Source organism: Lytechinus variegatus, chromosome 3, assembly GCF_018143015.1.
Source record: "Lytechinus variegatus isolate NC3 chromosome 3, Lvar_3.0, whole genome shotgun sequence".
In the NCBI taxonomy this organism is placed as follows: Eukaryota; Metazoa; Echinodermata; class Echinoidea; order Temnopleuroida; family Toxopneustidae; genus Lytechinus; species Lytechinus variegatus.
The window spans coordinates 791,152-818,817 of record NC_054742.1 but is presented as its reverse complement, the minus strand read 5'-3'; the positions used below and the strand labels follow the sequence as shown (position 1 = coordinate 818,817).

The window sequence follows — 27,666 nt, the reverse complement described above, 5'->3', positions numbered from 1 at the left end:
AAGAATGAAATAATGTGATCTGTTTTACAATGGTCACATTAATTACAACTTAATTGTAGCAGGTTAAATGCAAATCATTAACACTTAATAGGGAGATGCCTAGCCTTTGATTTTGATTTTAAGCATTTACTACCAGGTTTATTAATAGGTCTGATAACTATCATCATTTTGTATTGGTTTAGGAATCACAGGAATCTGACTGTTAACAACTTGTAAGTGCTGAACCGCTGATACCTGAAATTGCCCCCTGGCAACATGAACGATTTGTAAAATGGCACAATATTACCATAAAAATTGTAACTTGTGGAACAGTCCTTTATGTAGACTTAGGTGTTTATTAAAATATTGATTGTGCAGTATCTTTTAGCTAAATGATCACTATAATGAATTAAAGGAGAAGTTTACCTGGAAACCAGAAAGAAATAAATGATGAAGGCTTGACATAAATCTGTCAAAGCATTAACTTTACATTGAAAAAATTGTTAAAAAATCCATAACCCCATGTATATTGCATTTTTTTTAAATCAAATAATGTTAAGATGAACAGAGTTTTGTTCATGTAGAATAAGTCTGATCATTTGGAGAAAAGGTAGGCCTATTCCATTCCCAATCTATGGAATTTGGCATGTGACATCAGAAAACTAAAACTTAAAAAATCTTTGTTATGCACTTGGGATATAGTCAAATTTTCATTTTATTTATCTAATTTTTAAAAACTGATTTAATGAACTGGCTGTCAGTGAAACCTTTCTCTTTAACTGATTGATTAATCAATTTTTCAAGGGAACTGAGCGTACTAAAAAACAAAGATTAATACTGGGTTCACTGGACAATAGGTGACTAGAATAGATCAAAGCATATCCAGACCAAAACCAGCAATTAAAAATAAGATATCAGGGTGTTAATAGAAGGAGGATAATAAGATTGATGTGGTCTATAATTTGGCTCGATTATATAAAGAAATGCTGTATATTCATTTTTGGATCAAGGAGAGCAGAGCTTCATTTTGGAAAGTGAAGGAGAAACAGTTGTATTTGATTCCCATTATTACATGATGTATAGTGTATAAGGATTCCTTTGTAAAGAAAAGAAAAGTGAGCATTGATTGTAAGGAAATATCTTTCACCATTGTTGGCTTTGTTTTGTGAGGAATGTGGGAGACTGAAAGGGCCATTCAGGTCACATTCCAAGCACTATTTACAGGGCTAGGTCCTTTCCATTTCAACTGTGGGAACCTGTTAGAACTCGCGTTAAAGCGAAAGGTTGGAGAACTAATAGAGTACACTAAAAAGCCCTTTAGATTATTGATAAGGTTTTTGTGTGTGTTCATGAACAAAGGTAAGATAAATGGAAAAGTGAAATCATGATCAAACTTACCAGGCATGGCACCCAAGACACCAGTTAGCTTAGCAATGTTTCACTTTTTACCAATCTTTATAATATGAATCTAGTTAGTAGGAGATTTATAGAACCTTGCATTGAAGAAAGAAAATGAATTGTTTTGTGATTTGACAAAGAAAAATAGAGGGAGCTTAGACAATGATCCCAAATCATTGGAATCCTCCATTTTAAAAGAATATTGTACCCTGGCCCTGGGTGAGCAGGAAATCCAATAGACAATCAAAAGAAATCCTTGCTTCATTTGAAGCACATGGTTTAGTCTTTTTCTTTTACAAAAGGTGCCACTGGCGGTGCATCTACAATGACAGATTCGCAACCATTCAAGTCAGAGTTAATGATCTGTTCAAAGCTTTTCTTTCCAGTCAATAGAGCGTGACTCCCATACATATAATTTAATTCATCAGTGGAAAGAATTTAACCGCAGTGGCATTTCAAGCACAATTGATCCACTTTTATTTGATATGAACTACAGTTTTTTGTTAATTTTTTTTAGGATGTCATTAATTTTCTGAAATTCAATTAAAGGCATGCACATGTTTGGCCTTGATCTTGTCGCAATATTTTGATCATCAGAAGACCTTGGATGTTGGGTTTTAGAGGCAACAATACTTACAGGTGTGTTACGGTCATGTGATTTGTTATGCCAATATCAACAAGAATATTGGACAGTTTAATTTCTTTAAATGGGACTATTTTTTTCTGCCCACAAGAATAACAAGATTATCATTGGTCAGTTATAATGATCATGTGATAAGCACATTATTTTGTGGAAGCTGTGCTTATTCCAAGGTCAAGCTTGAATACTCTTTCATCTCATGTACCCTTTCACAAAATCAAAATTAATTGTCATCTTAATATAGTGGTGACAGAATTTCGTGACATCATAATTAGAATATAAAAAATATTATTGACGTCAGATTTGTTGCTGAAACTTGTTTCATTACAAGAGAGACTACACTAAGATATGAAAATTAGCAATGTTTCTTTCTTTTAGTGAAATGAATTGTATGATTGCCCCATTCTTATGACATGGGAAGTGCTTACCCATATGTTCTTCAGGTCTTTTGTTAATTGCTTTTACACTGATCTCCTTTTGCTTATTAAACTAAACATAGCAATCATGTCAAATATGTGATCACATTAAGCCCCTTTTACACCATTTTGGCATTTCTGTGGACTTCTTTAGTATGGGGATTTTCAGTAGCCCTGTACCTTGCTTTTTTACTAAAATGGTCCAGTACAAAAAGTGCTATTTAGACTTTTCCTAGGCTCTGAAAAACCATGGATTTTTATATGTAATTTTTTTTAGCCCTACTCAACTATTCTATCTATGTTTGAAATATTCCTGTTTATTTCATGTTTCATAATGAAAATGAACACAATCTGATCTTAAAAATCCCTCAAATAAGTTTTGCAACTCAAGTTTGAGAGATGATATATTTTAGAACTGAAGTATTAAAGGTGAAAATGGTACCATTAGTGCCATCTGCACCAGCCCGAGTTTTCAAATAATCATGCTATTTCTGATCCTGCAAATTATCCCGATCTGAACACTCAAGATTATTTGTAATGGAGACGTAATCATTGTGATAATTTGCTGAATTAATCTCAAGTTTGCAATCCTAAGTCAATTATGATTATTTTCAAATTAGCACATATTTTCAAATTATCCCGCTAATTTGCAGGTGCAGACGCACCTGAGATTCGACTTGGGATTATTCATTCACGCCCTCTGACCATAATGCATCAATGCCTTGCTTGAGCACAAATTGTTCTTCTTGCACTGGTGGAGATGGGGTTTCTTGAATCTCGAGATTAATCGAGAAGAGGGCTGATTGGGCTTGAATCTTGAGATTGAGCAAACCTCGGCTAGTGCAGCACCGCCTATTGGAAAGTTTCATCATTCCTTTTTCAAATGATTTGCCATTTTCATTTGTTGTGATTAATCATGTAATGTGCAATTATCCTGAATAAAGGGCAATGTCAGAAGTGAAATGTTGCAAAATTCATTGTTTTTTAACCAGTTTCAATTTCTTCAGAATTCTGCCAAGGATGCAGGTGACAGTGAATGTTTGGGTGTCTTCATTAACTAGTGCGTCATTAAGGTTGAAAAGAGTGGTTTGTGTTGTTGAAGAGATGTGTATCAACTGTTTGCATGATTTAGTGGTTGCTTGAAGTGAAAGCTTTCATAAATTTAAAATGTTCAACAACATTGAAACCAACATTCTTATCTTTTGTAAATTCAACATCTTAAAAAACTTTTTGAAATGACAGGGTTCAACATTATTCCAAACACTTCCCATCCGTTACCATGAGAATAATACACCATGTGTGGACTTTCACACATCAGTACATCAATATCTTTCAAACTCAGACCATCCTTGAATCAATTAGAAATTCATGAATAGTATTAACAAATTTGCAACATTTAAAGGACAAATCCACTCCAACAAAGGGTTGATTTGAATTAAAAGAGAAAAATCCAACAAGCATAACACGGAAATGTTCATCAAAATCAGATGTAAAATAAGAAAGTTATAACATTTTAAAGTTTTGCTAAATTTCACAAAACAATAACTATGCATATCCCGGTCGGTGTGCAAATGAGGAGACTGATGACATTCACTCATTATTTTTGTATTTTATTATATGAATTATGAAATATTCTAATTTTCTCCCTCTTGTCAAGTGAAATACGATTAATTCCTCAGTGAACAAGTGGAATAGGCATTGTTTATTACTACATTGTTCTGTCAAGTTTGTCCTAATTGTCAATTTGTAAAAAATGAAATATTGTATAATTCAAGCAATAAAAACAAAGAAATAGTGAGTGAAGGACAACATCTACTGTCTCGTTAGCATGTCACTGATTTGTGCATATATTCGTTTTCTGAAAAGTAAGCGAAACTTTAAAATACCATAACTTTCTTATTTTACATCCGATTTTGATGAAATTTTCAGAGTTATGCTAGTTTGATTTTTTTCTGTTTATTCAAATCAAGATTTTTCTGGGGTGGACTTGACCTTTAATTTTTGTTATTGCTACTTATTTATTTATCCCATGGTTAGCATTACAAATGACACATCATTGTAAAGAGGAATAATCATGCTTTCTAGTGATACCATATTCACATATGATGATGGCACACTAATATGTTTATTTCCCTTCAAACTTTAGTTGCAGAACTTTTTTGAGGGGTTTATATAGGCCTATAATTTTACCATGTATAAACCTTATTATTGACTCATTTTGACTAACTACAAACGAAAGTTATTTTATTGATTTCAGCTTATAGGTTTTCACTAAATGTTGGGGAAACATCAGTCAGCCTACCTGTCACAATGAAATAAAATCAAGAGGGGGAAAAAATCATTACTAGCGAATGAGACATTGATGATGTAATTCAGAAGTTACTTTGTTTTGGAAAAAAAAAACATGTACACTACATTATGCATTATTTGCTAACCTTATAACCCCCCCCCCTTTTAAATTGGCTTTCTTGGCACCAAGATGATGGCATTGTTTACATGGAAATCTTAAACAAGGTTAAAGGGGAAGTTCATCCTGGCAAAAACCTTGTAAAATAGCAGAAAAATGATAAAATATATTGGTGAATGTTTGAAGAAAATCCATTAAAGATTAAGAGTCATTAACAAGCAGCTGCCTGCTTCCCCATGTAAAATACATAAATCTAATTTTTTAGCTCATCTGGCCTGAAGGGCCAGATGAGCTTATTAATGATTCTTTATTACTCATTTTATTTTATTTTCAGGAGCAGGTGTGAAATTATTTGTGTATTGACTTACTGAAGGTACAATAAAAACCATTTTAAATTTTCTGAGAAATTGACATTTCATTGATATTTTTACCATACGATATGTAGGAATTTGCTTGAATATGATGTCACAAATCAAATAATTAAGACTGATTAATTAAGGGTGAACTTCCCCTTTAAGTTTTTGATATGTTATCATAACTTTGAAAGTATACAGGCCTATTTTTTAGAAATGAAACTTGGACTTAAGGGTTATCAACTATCACTGACCTTGATTCCAAGTTTCTGACTTTTTGGTCAAATGATTAAGGTCAAATGCCATTTAGGGTCAATGAACTTTGATGTGTTGGGGGTATCAAAATGTCATCATAGCTTTGAAAGTTTAAGGGCCTATTTAAAAATTAAACTTGGAGATAAGGGTAATAAAGTTACACTGACCATCTGATTTGAGTTGCAGGTCACATGATCCATTAATATTTTTTTTGCCAGGTCAATAAACATTGACCATGTTGTATAAAAAACTGAACCAAGATTAAAATTTTGAAATGTCCGAATAATTTTGCAATGTGTATGCCTCTGTTTAATAAAACCTTCAAATAATGTTTACCTCGTATCCGCAAGGAGCTTCCTTGGTATAAGCAAGTGGACAAATTCAATCTCACATCATTAGGTAAAGATCAAATGTCATTCTAGGTTAATGAACTAAGGATTTTACTATCAAATGAATGTTTTGGGTTTTTCCTCACTTGAAAAAAAGAAAGCATCAAAGTCAGCTATGCTGCTATATAGACTTGCATAATTTATGCAGATTAGACTGCACCAGGGGCATTCCATTTGAATGAAAAATGGTACGTGGGAAAAATTGTAATTCTTTTGACTTTCATGATATCTTTCATTCATTCCACTTTTATTAAATTTGTGTTCCTACATGATCCAGTCATTGAGAGATTTATTTCATTGAGAAAGAGAAGTGAACCCAATCATGTCATGAGCAAGATTATCAGGCCTGTGTGGAGGGTTATTGTTAAACGTATAGGTTGCTTAGAATGTAATGAGAGAGAAGTGCTCCTTTCAACTCCCATCCCTAAGTCCATATCCTAACTGAGAGGGAAATGGTCTGTAAATAGAGGGGCAGAGAATTATTTGACCAGTGCTTTTATATTTACTTTTGATTTAAGGCAAAACTTTATGACAGATTACTTTATTTATGAGAAGAAAAAGTGAAGGAATTACACAGTAAACCAATCCTCAGGGACTTCAAACAGAGTAGAGAGCTCAGTGTATTGATACAAGATATTAGTTGATTTCAAAAATATATTTTTTGGCATTATCACTACTCAACCATAACAAGGAGTGATTTAGGACAAAAAGTCAATTTTGGAGAAATACAAATTTAGCCCTGTCAGATGAAAATAAAAGAGAAAATGACCAATTAAAAGAAGGAATAGTTTGCATAATAAAAGAATGAATAGATCAAGAGTGCATTAAAAGGAAATGAAATAGATCTTCTGTAAGTTTAAGACATTTGATAAAAAAGGCTTCTTCAAAATAGTTGAGTAATATTTATTTGGTGACTTTCCTGGAATAAATTTCATAATCTTATTTATGAAAATTAAGAAGTTGAATTGATCAATAAAAGAACAGTTTCTATGAATTTCAGATATACATGTATATATACATTTCAAATTTATTTCAATAAATAAATGGAAAATTGTTAAATTCATGATTAAATTGATAGATTTTTCTCCCAGAAATCATGCATCAATAAATCGTATGTTAGGTTTAATAATATGCTTTGTCTTTGACACAATTTGCCGTTCTTTACTGGAGTGAGAAGTTATAATATCTTAAATGTATCATTAGTGATAGAGATGTTTCTGATAATTAGTTGTGTAAATGTACTTTTATTTGCGTGCATTTTTTTTAGATCATTTTGAATTCATTGGATGGCAGATCGTTCTCTCTTTTGAATGCAACATGCTCAAACATCCTTCTTGAATGCATTTTAGGTCAAATTATTTTAAGGATAATCCTCCCTTTCTATGAGAGTAATAAGTTGTCATTTAACTTATACTTTTATGCAAGTAGGATGAAACTTCCAATCCAAGTACATACACATTTTCACCTGGGTTGCAAACTCTAGTCGATGGCTCTTTTTAGGAAAAACAGTGCATAGAGAAGAGCATAAACCATTTCCCTATAAACATATGAAGCCATATAGCAAATAATGAAATCGCGCCATCTTCTGTCACCTGATGCTTGTTGTTCATTTTGAGGGTTTTCATCAGAATAAAAACTTCCTTTCTATTAAAATGTTGTCTGTTTGCACTCTACTGAAATTTCCACAAAGAGTATTGCCATGGAGCTATCAGCAGCTCCATGGAATTGCCAAGTACATGGATATAAAATTTTGGCCCTAAATCATGGTATTTATTCCTTTGCTAGACATATTTAAAGAAATATTTGATCAAGAACATTTATTTCCATTTTGTTTTGATTGAGATAATTTGAAAATACCAGTCTCAATCATACAGAGAGTGATGGTTTTTGTAAAACTGTATGATTCCTTTATCTTTTCATTCTCCATTATTGATGTAATGTGGTGATGAGCTTCCATAAAACAAATCTTGCTCATTTTTTTTCCAGTGGGAACAAACTGTTTTATTCTTATTATTCTCAATTGATCAGAGAAGCCAATTTTTCAGACTTAGTTTGAATTCAGATTTTTTCAATACATTTTTGGCCATAGAAAACACCTTTTTCATGGAGGAAAGATGTCATTCTTTGTGACTTTCAGACTTCATTATCAAACCTGAGTGACATCCCTGATTGATGAAAATTCTCATATGAATAATTATATACATTTATTTAATTGTGGTATAATTACTAATCACTAGCAAACTCAAAAATCAAAAGGGTCAGGATAAATCGATATTCTAGTGTCTACATTAATTTCTGGTCTTAGATTTGGTCTTGGTGCTGATATTGTTTTCTACACACAGTGATTTGGTCATCAGGAGCATTTTTGGTTATTTATGCAAGAGAAAGCATTGAATAGAAATGTAATACATTTTGAAGACAAGCACTATGAAAATACCCTTGCTGTTGTTACGATACATGCAATACATCAGCATACTGGTTTCAGTTATAAATTTTTAAAACTTTTAGATGTGCAACAGCTGAATATCCAGGCCTATATTTAGGCATTTCACTTTGATACATGTAGGTGTTCTTTTACTTTTCTATTTGGAGAATGCAAGGAGGATACTGGAATACCAAATAAATCACCTTGCTTTTGATATCCTTGTATAATGTGTTATGAAGGAGTCACAGTTTCTGTATTTCATGTTTAATGATCAATTGTTATGCAATACATGTAGAATGAAGGATATCCATGATGAAAATATACTTTACCAATATCCACAATGACACAACAGATTTTTCTTTTAGTTAATTTGATTCTTGTTTCCCTGGGATGCAGACTAAAGCCCCCATCACATATTGGGAATCAGCAGGAATCAAGCAGAAGCTGGAACAATAAAAATATTCAATAATCTCGACATTTTTGGGATGAATTATGAATTCACCAAACTGGAGTTGAAATTCAGTAAATTGACCAGGTGAATCATCATACACTAGTGAAAATAAACCGCAATGGAGTCATATTGATAATTTGTGCTACATTCTTGGACATTCTAGGAGCATGCTAAATATTCTGATTGCATTTGAAATATTTTTGTCATTTCTTTTGGCCATCCCGAAGGTTTTGGTCATGTTCAAACATTCGAGGGGTATTTTCGAACGGTGTTCGAAGTAGATTTAAATGACCAACTGGTGGTCGAACAATAGTTCTTTCATTCCGGCCAATTCTGCTTGATTCAGAATAAGTGTGATGGGGGGGGCTTTAGGGAGGATGTAGATTAGAAGACATAAATAAAACTTATCAAATACCCTTATTATAATGATTTGAAATTAATTGAACAAAATCCCCTCCCAAAGATCCTGGTCTCTTTTTGGATACTAAAATTTCAAGTCATGTGAGCATCAAAGTATCGGCAACTATCCCATGAACTACAGGAAAACTTATTTGGTAACATTGGAATTCCCATGTTTTAAAGTATGATAAAAGCAATAAATCATTCATTTTTATCTTGTCATCTGTTGTGTTTGCACTGATTCTCTCTAAAGCTGTTTGTACCTTTCAAAAGCTCAGTGCCTCAACAGAGAAAGAACTCAAACAAAATAAACCTTTTGGATATTGGTAATTCAGTTTATTGTAACCAAGGGATGATTCTTTTATTGTTTTTTCTTTGTAGACTAGCGAAGTACAAGTGACGTCTGGTGAGAGAAACGAGTGGACTGGTTCAGGTCATTACTGTACCTGTAGGAGAAAGATGATGATGATGCCAAGGTGATACCTGCCTAACCTTTGATAAGGGACCAGAGAAGAGGATGGCATCTCCTGTGCCTTCCCAGTCATCCCCTGAGCGTTATGTTCAGGCTGCAGAGATCGGCAGTGGAGCATATGGCATCGTGTACAAAGCCAGGGACACAGAAACTGGTCACTTTGTGGCCTTGAAGAGTGTGCGGATACCAATTGGTGAGGAGGGCATGCCTGTTTCTACCATAAGAGAGATATCCTTGCTCCGACATCTTTGTCAGCTAGACCATCCTAATATTGTTAAGTGAGTATTGCCCTTTGTGGCTACTTTTTTCATCTTTAGAAGCACAATCTGCCACTTTGACCCAGGTTCAAATCTTGCTTGAGAGATATGGGTGTGATTATTCATGTATGCAGGCAGTTAAGCACAATGCAGTATTACTGGTATTGTTCTTTCAAATAGAATTGACATACATTTGTGAGATATATTTGACAGAAATATAATGTCTGTCATCTTGAAAATAATAAGTTCATCTTGATCATACATTTTGTAGAATGCTCTTTAAAAAATTCAAAGAATTTTTTCACCCCTCACTTTTCCCATTCCAAGTCTTGACAAAATGATTGACCCATTTAGTTTGGATCCTTGGAAGCAGGGGCCCGTTTCTCAACACCGTCATAAGTCTAACTTCTTGACTAAATCGGACATAGTGAGCAACTTGTCCGCTAACCGTTTCACGAAGCCCTCTTTACCGAAGATCGGGTACAACAACCTCACTAAATATTTATGACACCTCCGAACCTGTCACAACTTATTTCTTAATGACGTAGTGGCATCACGTGGGTAGACTATGACATGCAAAAGTGCCTAGAAATGTGAAAATTATAATCTTACGTAATCAATCAAAGATGTTGAAATTACATCAAAAAAAAAGTTGGATAATGCATTCTATGATTATTGTAATACAAAGAATCTACAAAAAACTGTTGGTAATACTCCACAAAACCATTCATTTTGAAATAGTAAAATAATTCATTTGATAAAGATTCTACCACGTCAGGCCATCCATAAATGGACTCGTATTTGTCGTTTTCAGACCCCTATTAACATTTTGATAAATTCTATCTCTAATTTATGCATAGAATTTGTCAAATAGTAAGTTTCAGTATCTAAGATTTAAAAGATTAAAATTGTTAAACTATATTTTGATGATGTTTGGAATCGTAAAATACCGTATAATTATCATCATTTTACAACAAAAACCGTTATGGTTTTACTTTCGTAAACTATCAAAATTGGATATCCCGGGGGTACCCATCTCAACGTCCACATGTGATTTTTTAGTCACGAGATCAATTATTCATAATTCCATTTTCTCAGCAATTGAATGCTCAAGTCTTCATGGTCCAAGTATGTATGGTATATACCTGTGCTATCATTCTTAAAAGATGAAATTCCCAATTCATCACAATATTTGCAATTTTGTTATAATTTTTCTTTTTGAAAATTATGCTATTTTGTGACTAAGGCTACGTCTCGTCTGCTCTTTTTACCGATAATATCGATATCAAGGTATTTTAGTTAGGAAGCCTTTCGAGAAACGGGTTTAGTAAGATTGGAACTAACTCAGTGGTTGGTGGATAAAGATATGACTAACTTGTCCAGGTGTTGAGAAACGGGCCCCAGTATTCTAATTAAAATGCTGTGAATGGGCCTGGTTTTCAGCATTCTGTGAAATTTTGAACATGTGAATACTTGATTCTGTAATTCTGGGACCAACTTGAGGGACTTTTCACACCACTTTGATTGTCCCTCCTTATGTTCATGTATTTAAGATACATCTACATGTACATACCCTTAAATTTATAATAGCTAAAAATTGATTGTATCATGCTTTCTGAGCCTTTAATAGATTGCTTTATGTTCAGTTTTTCCTAGAAATCATTGACTGAAAAAATGTGTGGGCATGCAATTTTATTTATTGTCAGGTAACTAAGGTACAAAAGTGAAATAGCTTAAGCAATTGACAGGGTATGGAAGTAGGATAAGCTTTAGATTTTTGAATATTCAGTTTTATTTTGAAATGGAACTTCTGATGATCTGATCATTATGTGACAAGTCATTTAGTGTCAATGAACTTTGATCACATTGAGTTATCAACTTAAATTTTTTTTTGTTAAACCAGGGTAGATTTTTGCCTCACCTGCATAGCAGACTGAGACTATATGCGCTGCTTATCTGGCGGCGGCATCATCACCATTGGAATCTTTACCAAGGTTAAGTTTTTGAAATGTCATAATAACTTAGAAAGTATATGGACCTAGTTCACGAAACCTGGACATAAGGGTAATCAAGTATTACTGAATATCTTGCCCGAGATTCAGGTCACATGACTATGGTCAAAGGTCATTTAGGGTCAATGAACTTAGACCATGTTGGGGAAATCAATACCGAAACCTTAACCAAGGTTAATTTTTTTAAATGTTGTCATAAATTTAACAGTATATGGACCTAGTTCATAGAATTTGGCCATAAGGGTACATGTAATAGTGTATCACGGAAGATCCTGCCCAAGTTTCACCTCACGTGATTAAGGTCAAAGGTCATTTAGGGTCAACAAACTTTGGTAATGTCAGGGGTACATGTATTTGTGGAATTGTCACCATGTTGGGAGTATGTGTTGACTTAGCATCATTACTGAGAAACTTTGATGCATCGACATAAGGATAATCAAGTATGAATGATTGTTTTGCACATGTCTTACAATGTAGGTCACATGATCATGGTCAAAGGTCATTTTGGGTCAATGGACTGGACATAATATTTTCATATTAGTGTTTTCTTCTGTGAATAATTATTCATTAGCTCTTTTCAAAGGCAGCACTGCTGCTTTGTCAAATTGCGTAATGCAGGCGAGACTGGCAGAGGCGTTCCACTTTTATTAATGTGGAATAGTATTGAAAATCAAAGGGCATGTTTATGCTTCCATTTTTCAGGCCAAAATCAGCATTTTCTTCTCTGATTAGTCAAAATTAAGGTTGCGTCCAATTTCCATGCTTACTTTCATTTAAACAATGTTTCAGAACACCGATCGTGAACTCACAAAAAGGTGCGTTTCTAAAAGTCGTTTGAGATGAATCAGGGGTGCTGGGGAAGTAGATGATGTCATTTGGTACATGCTTCCAATGAGATGTAAATCCATGGGCAAATACCGTTGCATGGTTCTATCACAGGGATTTATATAGACTACAGAATTACCTCTCAACTTTCTGGTTTTAATAATGATCAATGAACATTCGCGCATGTGAAAATTAAATAAAAGTACATGTACTATCACGATGAATGTTGAGGGATAAAAAAAGTGGAACATGAGTTATGATGAAGAGACATCGCTGAGCCAGAAGCCCTGCAGTAGCATAAACAAATTGTTTTCTTATTATTTTCTTATATATGCTTTATAAAATTTTGTCTTACTATTACCCTCACCATGATGGAAATTCTATGGCTACATGTATGTCAACTAGCTCCATGCAATTACTAAAAGATTGAAAGTTGTTGGAAGTTAAAATAATAGTCAACCATATAAAAAAAAAATTTGATGAAGGGTGCTTCCAATGTGACCTCGCTTTCCTCAATGAAAATTGCAATTCAAAGCCAGCTGCAGATTGTGTTGCCTCTGAAAAATGAAGCATAAACAGTACTCCCAGAACCCTGGGGGGGGGGGGGGGCACTAAGTACCAGTAAATGGGTGCAGTAATTTCATGTCACAAGGCCTGGGTCAAAGGTCATTTATGGGGAATAAACTGGTATCAACAAAAGTTCAAATTTTGAAAATTGTTATCAGCAAATACATGTACATGAATAAAATTTCATGTCACCAGGCGAATGTCAAAGGTCATTTGGATGAATGTAAATTGTCAAGAAAAACTTAAAGATTGTGAATTTTCAAGATATTTCAGAGATTTCCTTGTGAGCGCTCTATCAGCTGCATTTCTTCTCTGATTGTCTTCAAATTTAGCATGAAGGTTGAGTATGGTATAGCAAAGAAGCCTAACGATTTTGGTGTGGGCGGAGGTCACATGGTAAGGTCAAAGGTCATTTTCAACATTAAAGTTTACATACATACATGCAAGACTCTCTTATGACACCTAACTCCGCAACCGTAAGTCACTTTTCAACCAAACTTGGATGATAGATGGACTTGGGGAACCTGCATGTTATGCTGCAGTCAGAGGTCACATGGTAAGGTCAAAGGTCATTTTCAGGTCAACGTTAAAGTTTACATGTACATGCAAGACTCTCTTATGACACCTAACTCTGCAACCGTAAGTCACTTTTCAACCAAGCTTGGATGGTAGATGGACTTGGGGAACCTGCATGTGATGCTGCGGTCAGAGGTCACATGGAAAGATCAAAGGTCATTTAGAGGTCAACGTTAAAGTTTATATGCAAGACTCTCTTATGACACTTAACTCTGCAACTGTAAGTCACTTTTCAACCAAACTTGGATGGTAGATGGATTTGGGGTACCTGCATGACTATGCTGCAGTCGCAGGTAACATGGTATGGTCAAAGGTCATTTTCAGGTCAACGTTAAAGTTTACTTGCAAGACTCTCTTATGGAACCTAACTCTGCAATTGTAAGTCACTTTTCAACCAAACCTGGATGGTAGATGGACTTGGGGGACCTGCATGTTAAGCTGCAGTCAGAGGTCGCATGGTAAGGTCAAAGGTCATTTCAGGTCAGTGTTGAAGTTAACATGCAAGACTCTCTTTCTCCGCAACCATAAGTCACTTTTCAACCACACTTGGATGGTAGATGGACTTGGGGGACCTGTATGCTAGGTTCATTGTCGCCATGATAATTTTTTTATTATATTATTTTTTTCGTCAAAATGATGGATGATGCGGTGGGTTCGGGGATACATGTGCTCGGCTGCGCAACCCGCCGAGCATCTCTAGTATAATACTTGTTTACAGTACATGTTTATCGCGAATTTTGATGAATATAATTTCAGGGCACTAGGCCTTTCACCTTCAAAGGAGAAGAACAATCTCAAATATGACATTTCATACTTGTGTGAATAATATGTCTCCCTTATAATGAAATAAATTGCAGCAATAATTATCTAATGCACTAAATAAGTTGTCAATCCCATTTTTCTAGTTCTTGGAGGAAAAAATTTGAATAAACCTAATTTCATATGATAAAATACAAAATAACAAGTGGGGATGTGACATCATCAGCCCACCTAATGAATATTCATGACGACTGTTTTCACAAAATATTGCTAAACTTTAAAATTCTTTAAACTTTGTTATTTGTTATCCGATTTTTATGAAATCTTTGGCATTTTGCTCAGTGAATTCTACTCTATTTATTGTATCCCCCGAACAGAGTTCGGAGGATAATGGATTTGGCCTCATCGCGCCGCGTCCGCCGCCACAGAGATTTCCTTGTGAGCCCTCTATCAGGTGCATTTCTTTTTCGATCAACTTCAAATTTGGCATGAAGATCAAGTATGGTATGACAAAGCCGCCTATCGATTTTGGGGTGGGCGGAGACATCATTGCCATGGTAACAATTGTTTTTGTGGAAATAGCATAGAAGTCTTGTGAGTGCTCTGCCAGCTGCATTTCTTCTCCGATTTTCTTTGAATGTGGCATGAAGGTCCATTATGGTAAAGCAAAACTGCCTATTGATTTTGCTGTGGGCGGAGACATCGTTGCCATGGTAACAAGAGTTTTTGTGGAATAGCAGAGATGTCCTTGTGAGTACTTTACCAGCTGCATTTCTTCTGCGATTTTCTTCGAATGTGGTATGAAGGTCCATTATCAGGGTGACCAGACGTCCCGTATTTTGCTCCTGTGTCCCGGCGTCCCGACAAACCCTTCCCGGGACGCCTATTTGTCCCGTATTTCAGAATATTGAACAGAATGTAGTTAATACATTTAAAAGTGACGAACTTTCATTAAATAACAAACAGCTGAAGAAGCAGGGACAACAATTAAATCAATATTTACTGTAAACTTTTGCAAGTTCTGCGGTGATTTCTTGCTAACCCAATGCATTGCAAACGAACTGGTCTCCTGCCTGTGTGTGGCAGGCTACTAGCGAGACATGTACACGATGTAGGATCGAAGCAAATTCTCAATGGTGAAACAGTCTCACATGATAAACAGTTTTTCCACCAAAATAATCACAAAATCGGCGGGAAATTCTTATAATTATGCTATGGATTCTAAGATTAATGATATGAAGATGTAATCAGAGGAACAAGTTATTGAGTTTTTATAGATCTAGTTGTTTTTTATTAGATGATTGGATTTTTTTGTTTACTTGAAGTTTGAACTTTTCCCTTTTTATTTCTTTTATATATACCCTATCCTTTCTGCTTGCCCTTTTTTGTTCCATCTATCTTTATTTCCAATACCCGATACTTTATTCGTATTATTTATTTTGGAATTATCTGTGTTATTGTTTGAATATTTTTTGTGTCTTTATTAATTATGAATACATCGCACTTCGGCCTTAGCTGCGATGATGTCATGATTTTTATTAATAAACCATTTATCTATATATTAGTTTCCTATCTTTCTTTCCTAGACATTTTCTTTTCTCTCTCTGTTCATTTTTCTTTATTTCCTTCTTTCTCGTACTTTCCTTCTTTATCAAATATCCTTTTTTATTTCCTTCATTCTTTCTTTCCATATAATTACCTTGGCTTCCTTCTCTCTTCGTCTCCTGTTTCTTTTTGTTCTTTCTCTCCTTCCATTATTTTCTCTTTTTTTTCGTTCTCTCCTCCCTTCATTCTTCCCTTCCACTCTTTCTTCCTTTCTTTATTTTTTCCCTTCTTTTTCTTTTCCCTTATTCTTTCTTTTGTTTCTATCTTTCCCATCCTTCCTTCCTTCCATTTTCTTTTTTCTAATTTCTTTCAAAGAAACATATGTTTATTTCCTTCATTATCTCTTTCCTCCTTTTTCTTACCCTTTTCCCCCTTTAATTCTCTCCTTTATTTTGTCTTTCAGACACTTTCTCATCTCCCCTTCCTTTTCTTTTCTTTCTTTCTTTCTTTCTTTCTATATTCATTTCAAAGAATGACGGAAACCTTTTTTTATCTCTTTTATTTCTTTCATCTTATTCTTTCTCTTATTTTGTCTGTTTTCCTTTATTTCCTTCTCAATCATCTCTTCTTTCTCTCCTTCATTCTTTCGTCACCTTCCCTTCCAATTCTTTATATTTTTCTCACAAGTCTAACACTTTGTGTGGGCTTCTTTGTTGATCTTCGTTTGTCAATTGTCCCGTATTTCATTTTGTGAAATCTGGTCACCCTGTCCATTATGATTAAGCAAAGCCGCCTATTGAATTCGATGTGGGAGGAGACATCGCTGCCATGTTAACAAGAGTTTTTTTTGAATAGCAGAGATGTCCTTGTGATCGCTCTACTAGCGGCATTTCTTCTCTGATCATCATCAAATGTTGCATGAAGGTCCATTATGGTTAAGCAAAGCTACCTATTGATTATGGTGTGGGTGGAGACATCATTGCCATGGTAACAAGAGTTTTTGTGGAAATAGCTGAGATTTCCTTCTGAGTGCTGTACTGTCTGCATTTCTTCTCCAATTATCATTTTTGGTGGGGGGTCTTGGGTAGTACTCTTAGGGTTAGGTTTGCAAAATATATCCAGATTACTCTATAATTGTATTCCCCAACAGGTGTCGCATCATATTCTTGTCATCAAATTTGGTACCTATAGGCAAAATGTGGGCAGGGTCATTGTCACCATGATAAAGCAATATTGACTGGCCTGCGGGCGATATTTAAAATTTTTAGAATGAGAATCTAGTTTTTCATGTTGAGCAGATCGACTGGGCCTTTGAACTTTACCATTGTGACGTAATTGAAATGACGCGTTCCTGGCCTAGGGATGCAGTATCAAGCGTTGTCTCAACTTGATTACCATTATGACGTATAGCGCTGCGCGGTTCAAGGACGCGTACAAAAAACTCGTAGAATACCCGGATATTTGCGCTGTCTTTTATTGCCCGCTACATTTCCACGCATTTTCTCATTGACTTTCCTGAGCGGGCAATAAATTGGGCCCGTGGATAAACAATTGGAATTTAAATGACCGGCCATTTGATCCCAGTCTTAAGCAGGCAACAATGTTTGAAAGTTGCCCTGCTCAGATGTCTGATACGGTTAATAATTGTATTTATTTGTTAAATTTCTGTGTGAGCTCTATATATCGCAATGACGAATGGCGCGGTGCGTTCGGGGATACATGTGCTCGGCCGCGCACCCCGCCGAGCATTTCTAGTTCAACTATAAATACTTCCAGCCGGGACCATTCCTTTAACCCTGGGAAATAGGTTGGGCTAAGACCACCCCCCCTTAGCCCCACCTATTTCCCAGGGTTAAGGAAAATTTATGCAGTGTGAAAACCATATTTGTTTCACTGAATCTAGTCATTACAGTCAGTGTTTAATCTAGAATGATCAGTGTTCTGTCATTGGGAAATTTTTTAAATCTTCAGTTGTTTTTGTTGCGTTAGCTGTAATTGGCAGCTGCATGGCGCTTCCATCAGAATGTTCTTTTCTTTAAATGGTGGTTGAATAACATTTTAGTTTTTAAATGTAGAAGAAAAAAAGTAATAAAAAAAATTATGTGTTTTAAGATTTTTTGTCAGATAAGATACATGTGACTTCTCTTTTTAAAAACGATTTTTGAGGACGACCATAAAATTTTATTACTGATGGGAAAAAACCCCCCAAGGTTATGAGACTTGAAAACGATTGTCAGGTGATCAAGAAAAAAAAAATTCAGATCATCCGTAGAGGGAAATAGAAAGTGTTGGTGCTTTCATACCCCCACTCAATTACATAAATACTAATAAATTCTCTCCAGACCTCTCTGCTTTCACTCTAGCCTGAACCAGATGAAGTTTTTGTAACAAGTTCTGAACTTGCAAAAAGACTTGTATTGTGACATCATAGACGTATGATCTACATTCTTCCTGCCTCACACCTTATGTTCTTGTAATTGCTTTCACAGTGCAAATACACCTGCTCTTTTGGAGATATTCCTTGCAATATTTGATGCAATTTTAAATACATGTAGTACCCACAATTTTCCAGGCATTTTCTTTTTCTAGGGGCTGTTGAAGAAAAGAGTTACATTTGAATGAAAGCAACTCAGAAAATCATAAAGTTCTAACTACTTGCATCCTTCCAATGAGTTGAAAATCCAGTTGTTTTGATGTTTGGAAATGAGTTTGATTGTAACTGCAACTGGCCACAGGGTATATCATACATGATGGGACCTTGCTTCGACACTTGCAAAATAACAGGTATTTTGGTGATTTGGCAGGTGTAAAAGCAACCACTGATGACTTCCTGTGAGGGAACAGGGAAATAACCATTGCAGAGAGAAAACTTTGAAGGCTTTGATCTTGACACAGTATCCTATTTATCAAGGATTTAATATATTTTATTGATTTATGCAATTTTATTAAGGATTGAATGCAGGTTTTTATCATGCTAAAGGACTGATCAAAGCTTTGGTGAAGATTTCATCTACATGTAATATTCCGATCTTACAATATTGTTAGGTCATTGAATCTTTTGATAATATACATGTTTTTGTCTTTTTAGAAAATTATTTGCATTAAGTTTTTTAAGCACATTTTTAAAAAGTATCAAATAATCAAACAATAAGGGAATTGATGAAAAGGATGCAGTGGAAGCGTCCAACTTGCTTTCCAGCACTGATAATTAGCAGAGTACCGGTAATGGAAATATGATGGGACCCTCTCTTTTACTCCATTAGTGATTGACTCTTCCTGTATGTAGTTTCTATAGCAATAAAGTTTAATGTCACACCCTCTATGCATGTTAGGGGAACTCATCAAGATTTTTTTTATTTCTTTCAATTTGATATGCTGCTTGTGGAGGCCAATGCTCCTAAGATACCCAAGAAATAACATGGAGGTGTAATTATATCATCAACATTTATAATATACACATCCTGTAAACTTCCTTGACATGATAATTAGGCTCATTGGCATCAGCCCCAATTTAAAAATTATCTAGTTATCAGGGGGTCTAGAACACAAAGCTTGCATTTAGCTATCCATCCTACGGTTTATTTATATTGATTGATTGAGTGCATACATGTATAATTATCAATGTAATGAAGCATAAAAATCATCTTCATAATCAAGCACTTTGTGTGTAAGACCCTGTTCTCAGTATACTTAAACTGGTTTCCCTCAAACCAGTTTAGGAAACCAGTTTCCCTCAAACCAGTTTTGGAAACCAGTTTAGAAGATCAATATTTCTTGAAATGGTTTCCAGAACCACTTCATGTAAAGTGGTCTTGTTGCTCTTTAAAAACCACATTGCAAGTTAGTTTTAAATACTGATTTGGAAGATCACTTGCAAGATCTCTTCGAGCATCCACATTACATGTTAAACAAGTTTCCACTAAAACTGGTTTCAACTATACTAGTTTATGAACCTAGATGAGAACAGGGTCTAAGACACCGTTCTCATTATACTTTCTAAAACTAGTTTACTGAAAACCTACTGAAAACCGGTTCAGGAAACCAGTTGAGAGGACTGCTTTGCTAGCATCAGCCGAAAGTGGTTTTATAAAACAACTTCACGATAAGTGGTCTTATTGCTATGGGATTGCTCTCAGTTGGGGTGACATGTTTCACACAAAATTTGAAACAGCACCGAGCATTCTACAGACAGTGTGTGGAGTAGCGCACTCAAAATGTGCGAAGATTGCTTCCTGAAGAACGGTTGTGTCCTCACTTACATGTATGCTAAAACCAGTTTAATGAGTCAGAGTGATCTTGAAAACTACATGGCAAGGTTTTCCGAACTGGTTTACCACTTTCACTGTTCTCATTACATGTTAAACTAGTTTCCAATAAATTTTCCAGTAAAATTCTAGTAAAATTTCCAGTAAATTGAGCGGTAATGAGAACGGGGTCTAAGAGCTGTTGAGACAAGAATCTTGCCTTTGAAGCAACTCTGGCTAATAGAGATCCAACTACTTATGTCATGTCCCTGTAATATTTCAGTTGGGAATTTAACTTTTTTTTCTACTGACTCATAACAACACCTACATTTCTCCATTTTTAATGAAAACAAAACAATGAGTCGCCTGCAGTTGCAAAACTATAAGTATGTGCTATCATTGTCAAGTAGACTATGCACACGGTTTTGTTGTTAATAAGAGCTTGAATTAGTCTAGAAATATCATGGTTAATTGTGCAGAAAATAATAGAGAAACTTACCAGTAATTAATAGGTAGTTGCTTGCATTTCAGATAGCAGAATCAGTTATACTGCATGGCACGTTTTAAGCACCGCTAAAGCTCTCACAATAGCATGGAGGATGGCATATCTATTTTCACATAAATCGAATACCCAATTGGAAATTTTTGAGCATATGTGCCTCAAGACCAAAACAGAAACTAGGTGATTCCCCTCGTTTCGTAATGACACTGATAATTCTCTTGATTAATCACTGTCATATAGCGAGGCGGTAAACTGTTTCAGGAGCTCGTAAATGATCATTGCAGCTTTTGCAGGTGTAGATTTTTTCTTTGTTAATGATTGTCAAATATCATTTGGTATTTAATTAGAGTGGTGATGCACTTTATAGATACATGTTTAAGAGGGGAAGGAATTAATATTGTACAGTGCTTCAGACTTCAGAATTTCATTTTCATATACTTTGATAGCATTCTTTTCTACCCATGTTTCAGTTTCCTATTGAATTTCTAAAAAATCTTTTAATTTCAATATAACTGAATTTGATAGAATTATAGAAGGATATTTGTGTTGTGTTAGCAAAACATAGTGTAAGTGAAGATGAATTAACCAGTGAATCAGTTATCAAATGGTTGAATATTGGTAGATTTAAAGGATGAAAATAGTGATTATATATATCTTGGGCCATAGGCCTACTTGTATGTTTTAATTGCTTCTACATGTTCATAATAATGAACTATTTACGGCAGGAGAAACAATTTTGATCAAATGGTTGAATGGATAAAAGTGTTAAGGAACATATACTCACCCTTTCGTGTTTGAAGGCTTTTTCTCATATTCAGGCTAGTTGAATGTTTTACGGCTTTACTCCCTCTCTTTTAAAGCTTTCAAGAATGATTAGAAAAATTGTTTGCCTAAACTCTTTGTATTATCATAATTGAGTAGATCATACAAGAGGCAATGTACAAGATAGGAAACACACTGAAACCACATGTGAATGATAATGTGTATTGCTTTATCATTTTATTCTATATCAGACTTATTTGTTTACCAGATACACTGTAATTTTTAGACAGTGAAATTTAGAAATAACTACTACACTAGGTGAAATGATTTATATTTTTATTTTTCTGTATAACCTCTCCTTGTCTTACAGACTTCTTGACGTTTGTGATGTGATGGATGTTGGAAGATCAGAGATGATGTTAACTTTGGTCTTTGAGCTTGTAGACCAGGACCTAGCCCAGTATCTTGAGAGATGTCCTCCCCCAGGATTAAGTTCTAGTACTATCAAGGTTAGTATGACTTGGTAAGAAATCTATTATCAACCTGATTCTGATGTGTCGGGAGTTGGCCCAGTATCTCAGTGTATGCCTTTTCCTCCATCTCCTAGACTTCCTTGACTACGATAAGTGGTAGGGGATTTCAGATCGACCTGACTCTGATTTAGTGAACTAATGAGTGGGGAGTTGGCCCAGTATCTTGGTACCTTATTCTTTCTCCTAGACCTCCATGACTATGTTCTAGTAGTGTCAAGGTTAGTTTTAAAGTAGTAAGAGAATTAAGAACAATCTGACTCTGATAATTGACCTAATGAGTCAGGAGTTGGCCCAATATTTTTGTAGATGCATATCATGCCCCCACCTTCTCCTTGATCTCTGTGATTAATTTCTAGTTCGTATCAACCTCTGTGATGGAAGATCAATTATTAACCGGAATCTGATATGTAAGAATTTGCCCAGTACCTTGAAAGATATGTTCTCTATAACTTTACACTGAGTTTAATTTCTTAATCTATAATCAATGTTGGTAGTGATGTGATGGTATATTGATCAGCCACCATCTAGACATTGATCTGATAGCTTATGATGACTTTAATGGTCATATAGCTGGTATACGCCTCCTGGAGGGCATTTCATTTAAAGCATTTTATGATTTTAATAGACTGAGAAGGACAGGTTTCTGACTGTTTCTATGGTAGCTGTGGGATAAAACAGACTTTGTCAACATAAAGTATATGATAAACCATTTCATGAAATACTTCCCATTTGTACGTTGTAACCATTAATGGTAACATCAAATGTTATATAACTGTTAATGTGAAGAAAGATTAAAGAATTACCTGACTTTGGTCAGTGACTTAGTTTTTCACGAATTAGTCCAGTACATTTACATGTGAGATGCCCTCCTTCCAAACCCCAGGATTATTTTCAAGTAATATGAAGGTAGTAATGTGAATGAACAACCTGACTCTGCTGGTCTGTTTGCTACCATAGTCCATTAGTACTTACAGATCTACTTTGGGATTCTACCACCTCCTCTTACTACTCCATAGTTTTTCTACTATTGGAGTTAAAGTCTTTGTACTATCAGAGTTAAAGTCTTTGCACTATGGATGTTATTATCAGAGGTAGCAAAGGGTGTGTTGGTAGAACAAGGAAGGATCAACCTGACTTTGGTCTTTGAGCTAATGTGTCAGCAATTGAAATATAACATTAGGATTTACCCTCTACTTGAGAGTTAAACTCTTTATGCTATGGATGTAAGTATTGAAGGATGTGATGGTAGGTCCAAGAATATAACATTTGAAGCAAAGGACTGTCCAATCATGCCAAGGTTAGTAATAAGTGATCTGATGACACAATGTAAGTCAGAGAGAACTAAATCTGGTACCTGTTTCATAAAGCTGCTTGTGAGGTTATGCATGACTTCACAAGTAACATCAAGACGACAAGCCAATGGGTTTTCCAGTCATTCAATATTAAATTTCCCCAGGTTATGTTGAAGTACAACTTTGTAATTCAATATTCTAACTTTTAATACATATTCAGATCCCATTGTCAGTTTTACATGAAATCATTGGGATTGGTTGTTTAGATACTGTAGGCTCACACTTTGTATTCATTATTTCAGTGATTTGTAAAGTCATGCATACTGTGATGAGAAGCTTTGTTTAACTCCTTGGCTTGTAATTCATTCATCATCAGTTTCACCACCTTCTATCGTACCTTTGGGAAATGCCCTGATACCTGTGTCATGAATCCCAAATTTGCTTGTTTGCCTTTGCTTTATGATCTAGTCATACATGTAGATATTTCTGATACCAATGAAATGTGCATGTAATTGTTTGCATATTTTGAACTGCATTGTGTCTTCTTTCCTTCTAGGTATTGATGCAACAGCTTCTTAGTGGTGTAGAATATCTTCACTCCCACCGTGTGACTCACAGAGATTTGAAGCCACAGAATATTCTCATTGCTTGTGATAAGAAACTCAAGCTCACTGATTTTGGTTTGTCACGTGTTTACAGTTTTCAAATGGCTCTGACCCCAGTGGTAAGAATTCACTATTTCCATTCTCCAAATAATTAAAAGTGCACATGTTAACAAAAACATTTTAAAAGATCATTTCTCCCTTCCTGCTTAACTTATAAAGAATTTTTCACACCATATACTTGAAATAACATTTTTATCAGTAATAAAACCATTAAACTATTAACTATTGTTACAGGGGAATTATCGTAAAGTGGGTGGAGAGTTACTTGAACAAGAAAGAGAAAAATTTTGGTGGAATTTTGAACAAAATTAGAAAAAAAATAAGAAAGTCATCATTTTTGTTTCGTTTGAAAATTTGTAATCTTTATGCCTATAGGGATTTCAAATTGATGTAAGTGAAGTCATGTTATAAAGGATGGATATCTCGTCTATTTACTCAGGTATACAAACTTAAGGTATATGTAGCGTACTAAAATCTCTTTTTTCAAGAGCCTACACTGATTAACTTTTTTCTTGTATGAGGACATACAATATTAGAAAATTCTATTTTGATTACTGAATGAGGGAAAAGTGCTTTATAGGAGAAAACCACAAATTCCCAAAGTACATTGTAGAAGTACATTGTAAGAGTCCATGTGACCTGAAACTTCAACAGGATATTCAGTAATATTTTATTACCCTTATGGCCAAGTTTCATGAACTAGGTCCATATACTTTCTAAGTTACGCTGTCACGTCAAAAGCTTAACCTTTAGTTAAGAATTGATGTTGACACCGCGGTCGGAGAAGCGGCGCCTATAGTCTCACTCTGCTATGCAGGTGAGACAAAAACTTAAGGGTGAATAATTTTCATGTAATCATACAAGGAATAAAAAAGCTCAATGGCTGTTAAAGCATAAGACCGCTAATATTCATAATTGGCAGCTTGATGAGTACATTTTATTTTGTACAAGTGTCAAGGAGCAAGGAGAAATCTCTGTCTTACCAGGGATTCTCTGATCAACGTCAAAGGACATTTAGTGTCAATGAACTTTGGCTGAGTTAGGGGTATTTGTTGAATTACCATCATAACTTTGAAAAGTTATGGATCTGATTCATGAACTTTGGCCAAGTTAGGGGTATTTGTTGAATTACCATCATAACTTTGAAATTTTATGGATCAGGCGCATAAAACTTATACATAAGAGTATTCAAGTATCACTGAACATCCTGTGCGAGTTTCAGGTCACATTACCATGGTCAAAGGTCAGAAGGGGCATCATGCCCCCCCAAGTTCTCAATGCATCTCAAATAGCCCAGTCCTTTAGGGTTATTAGCTATGCTGTATTATTGATGAGCACAATACAGACTTCTGATTTTAAGCAAGTGTAAGGCAAATATGCAGGTATATTTTCTAAATTTTATTATTATCAAACTAACGCCAAATTCAGGTGGTAGAATTCATTAATGGGAGATGGTAATCATAAACAATGGCCCGGCGCTCAGCATGTTAAGAATTTAGAAGGGTATGAGGGTATGCATTGCCTGCTGGAACAACAGCTCATAAAGGCCATTGAAAGTAAGAGTCTTGGGGCCGCATTCTGAAAATTGTCTGAAGAGAATTATTCTTGTATCTTAAAGAGTTACAATAAAATCAGTATTCTGAAAATTCGTGTATCTTTTCTTGTAACTTTCACTAAGGGCTTATGACGTCACAGTTACAATGATGCATAAAGTAAAAAATGGCGCATATATCTCTGTGCGCGAGATAACATATCGAGATAAAAGATATTCTGAAAATTATCTTATCTTTGCGTTCTGTTAACTTATTTGCAAAATACAAGAAAATTTACAAGAGATTGGGGTCTATTTAAATTAATGTTGAATGCGATATTTCTCGATCAACAATAATAATTTCTTGCTGCATGCTGCAAGAACATCATGTTTACAAAAGGAGACATTCCAAAGACGTCATAATGATGGATTGGTAGACTTTTCAGCAGTTGAAAATTGGCATTCGAGATGATGAATCTTTCAGAGAAAATATGAGAAAAGCCACATGTATTTTAGCACATTAGTGTACAAGCATAAGCGTTGGTGGCACAAAGGATATTACGCCACATGTTAACAATCCGCCTTATTATTTTCTAGAAGAATTTTTACTGATTGGATGATGATAAAATACTAGGCGTGTCAGAGATAAAATTTATTTATTTATTTATTTATTTATTTATTGTTTCATGTGTGTTCACATCATCCACAATCTCATATATGAAAATAGAGTGATACATTAGTGATTATTACATAAAGACAATATTACGTAAAGAAAATATTACATAATCTCTCATTAACAGAGCACACAAAGGTCTTGCAACATAAGCTTGAAGCTTGAGTCATTACAAAACCATTATTTTACACTAACCAGAAAAAAAAAAAACTGATGAAAGGGTATGTATGTATACAGGTACATGTATATACAATATTTACATAGAAGTATACAGAGAAGATGAAACAAGAATAGAAAGGAGGGTACCCCAATTTATATAAGAATATATGCATAATTTGTCGAGCAAATACAACGACATGTACTATCTTTGAAGAAAACATTATATGCCTACATTTTCATCATAGTTTCGAGATGAGCATGCTCTTAACTGCCTTCTTAAAGGAATATGTTTTACGTAAATTGCGAATACTTTGCGGTAAAGAATTCCAAATATCTGGACCATTATGCCTTATCGACTTATGGGCTAATGCGGTGTTTAAGTGCATATTAGATGCCTGTCTTGTGTAGTGTGAGTGAACTGCACTATTCGTTTGAAATATAGAAGTGAAAGAGACCGGCAGGAGTCCTGCGTTATATCGAAACATGAATATGGCAGTTTGAAGAAAATGTATGTCGTCAACTTTCAAACACTATAGTTGTAAAACAGAGGATTTGTGTGGTCTCTAAAACCAGATCGAGTACATATTCGAATAGCTTTCTTTTGCAGAAGAAGAATATTATTTGTCAAACCCTTAGCTGTTGCCCACAGAATATTGCAGTATGAAATGTAAGGTAAAACAAGAGTATTGTATATCATCAATAATACATTGGTGGCAACGTAATATCTAACTTTGTACAACACACCGATATTTCGAGAGATTGGTGCACTGATGTGATTCACTTGGTCTTTCCAATTAAGTTTTTCATTGATATATACACCAAGGAACTTCGTACATGCTTTTCTTTCAATTGGGGTGCCGTTTAAGTAAATATTTATCGAATGCTTATCATTAGATTTCCTACCACTAAAATGAATGAAATTCGTTTTCAGAACATTGAGAGAGAGTATATTACTTCTAAACCAAGAATCCAACTTTGGCAGTTCAGAGTTAATTGTACGTTCAAGACTTTTGATTTCACGATGAGATAAGAACACACTTGTATCATCCGCAAATAAAGTATACTTAAAAAGATTAGAAACATCACAAATATCATTGATATATACAAGGAATAACAAAGGGCCTAAGATGGATCCTTGCGGAATGCCACATCTCAGAGACAAGATATCTGACTTAAATGA

General features: G+C 34.8%; 1 protein-coding gene across 2 annotated transcripts in view; it reads left to right on the top strand.

The window, feature by feature from the left end:
* The window catches only part of LOC121409919 (cyclin-dependent kinase 4-like), a 35,631-nt gene that overhangs the window by 1,182 nt on the left and 6,783 nt on the right, over window positions 1-27,666 (top strand). For both annotated transcript variants that reach the window (XM_041601703.1, XM_041601702.1), the window contains exons 2-4: window positions 9,494-9,862; window positions 22,004-22,142; window positions 24,015-24,182. In XM_041601703.1, coding sequence (XP_041457637.1) covers window positions 9,630-9,862; window positions 22,004-22,142; window positions 24,015-24,182 — 540 coding nt within the window. In that variant the 5' untranslated portion in view covers window positions 9,494-9,629. The remainder of the gene's footprint in view (window positions 1-9,493; window positions 9,863-22,003; window positions 22,143-24,014; window positions 24,183-27,666) is intronic.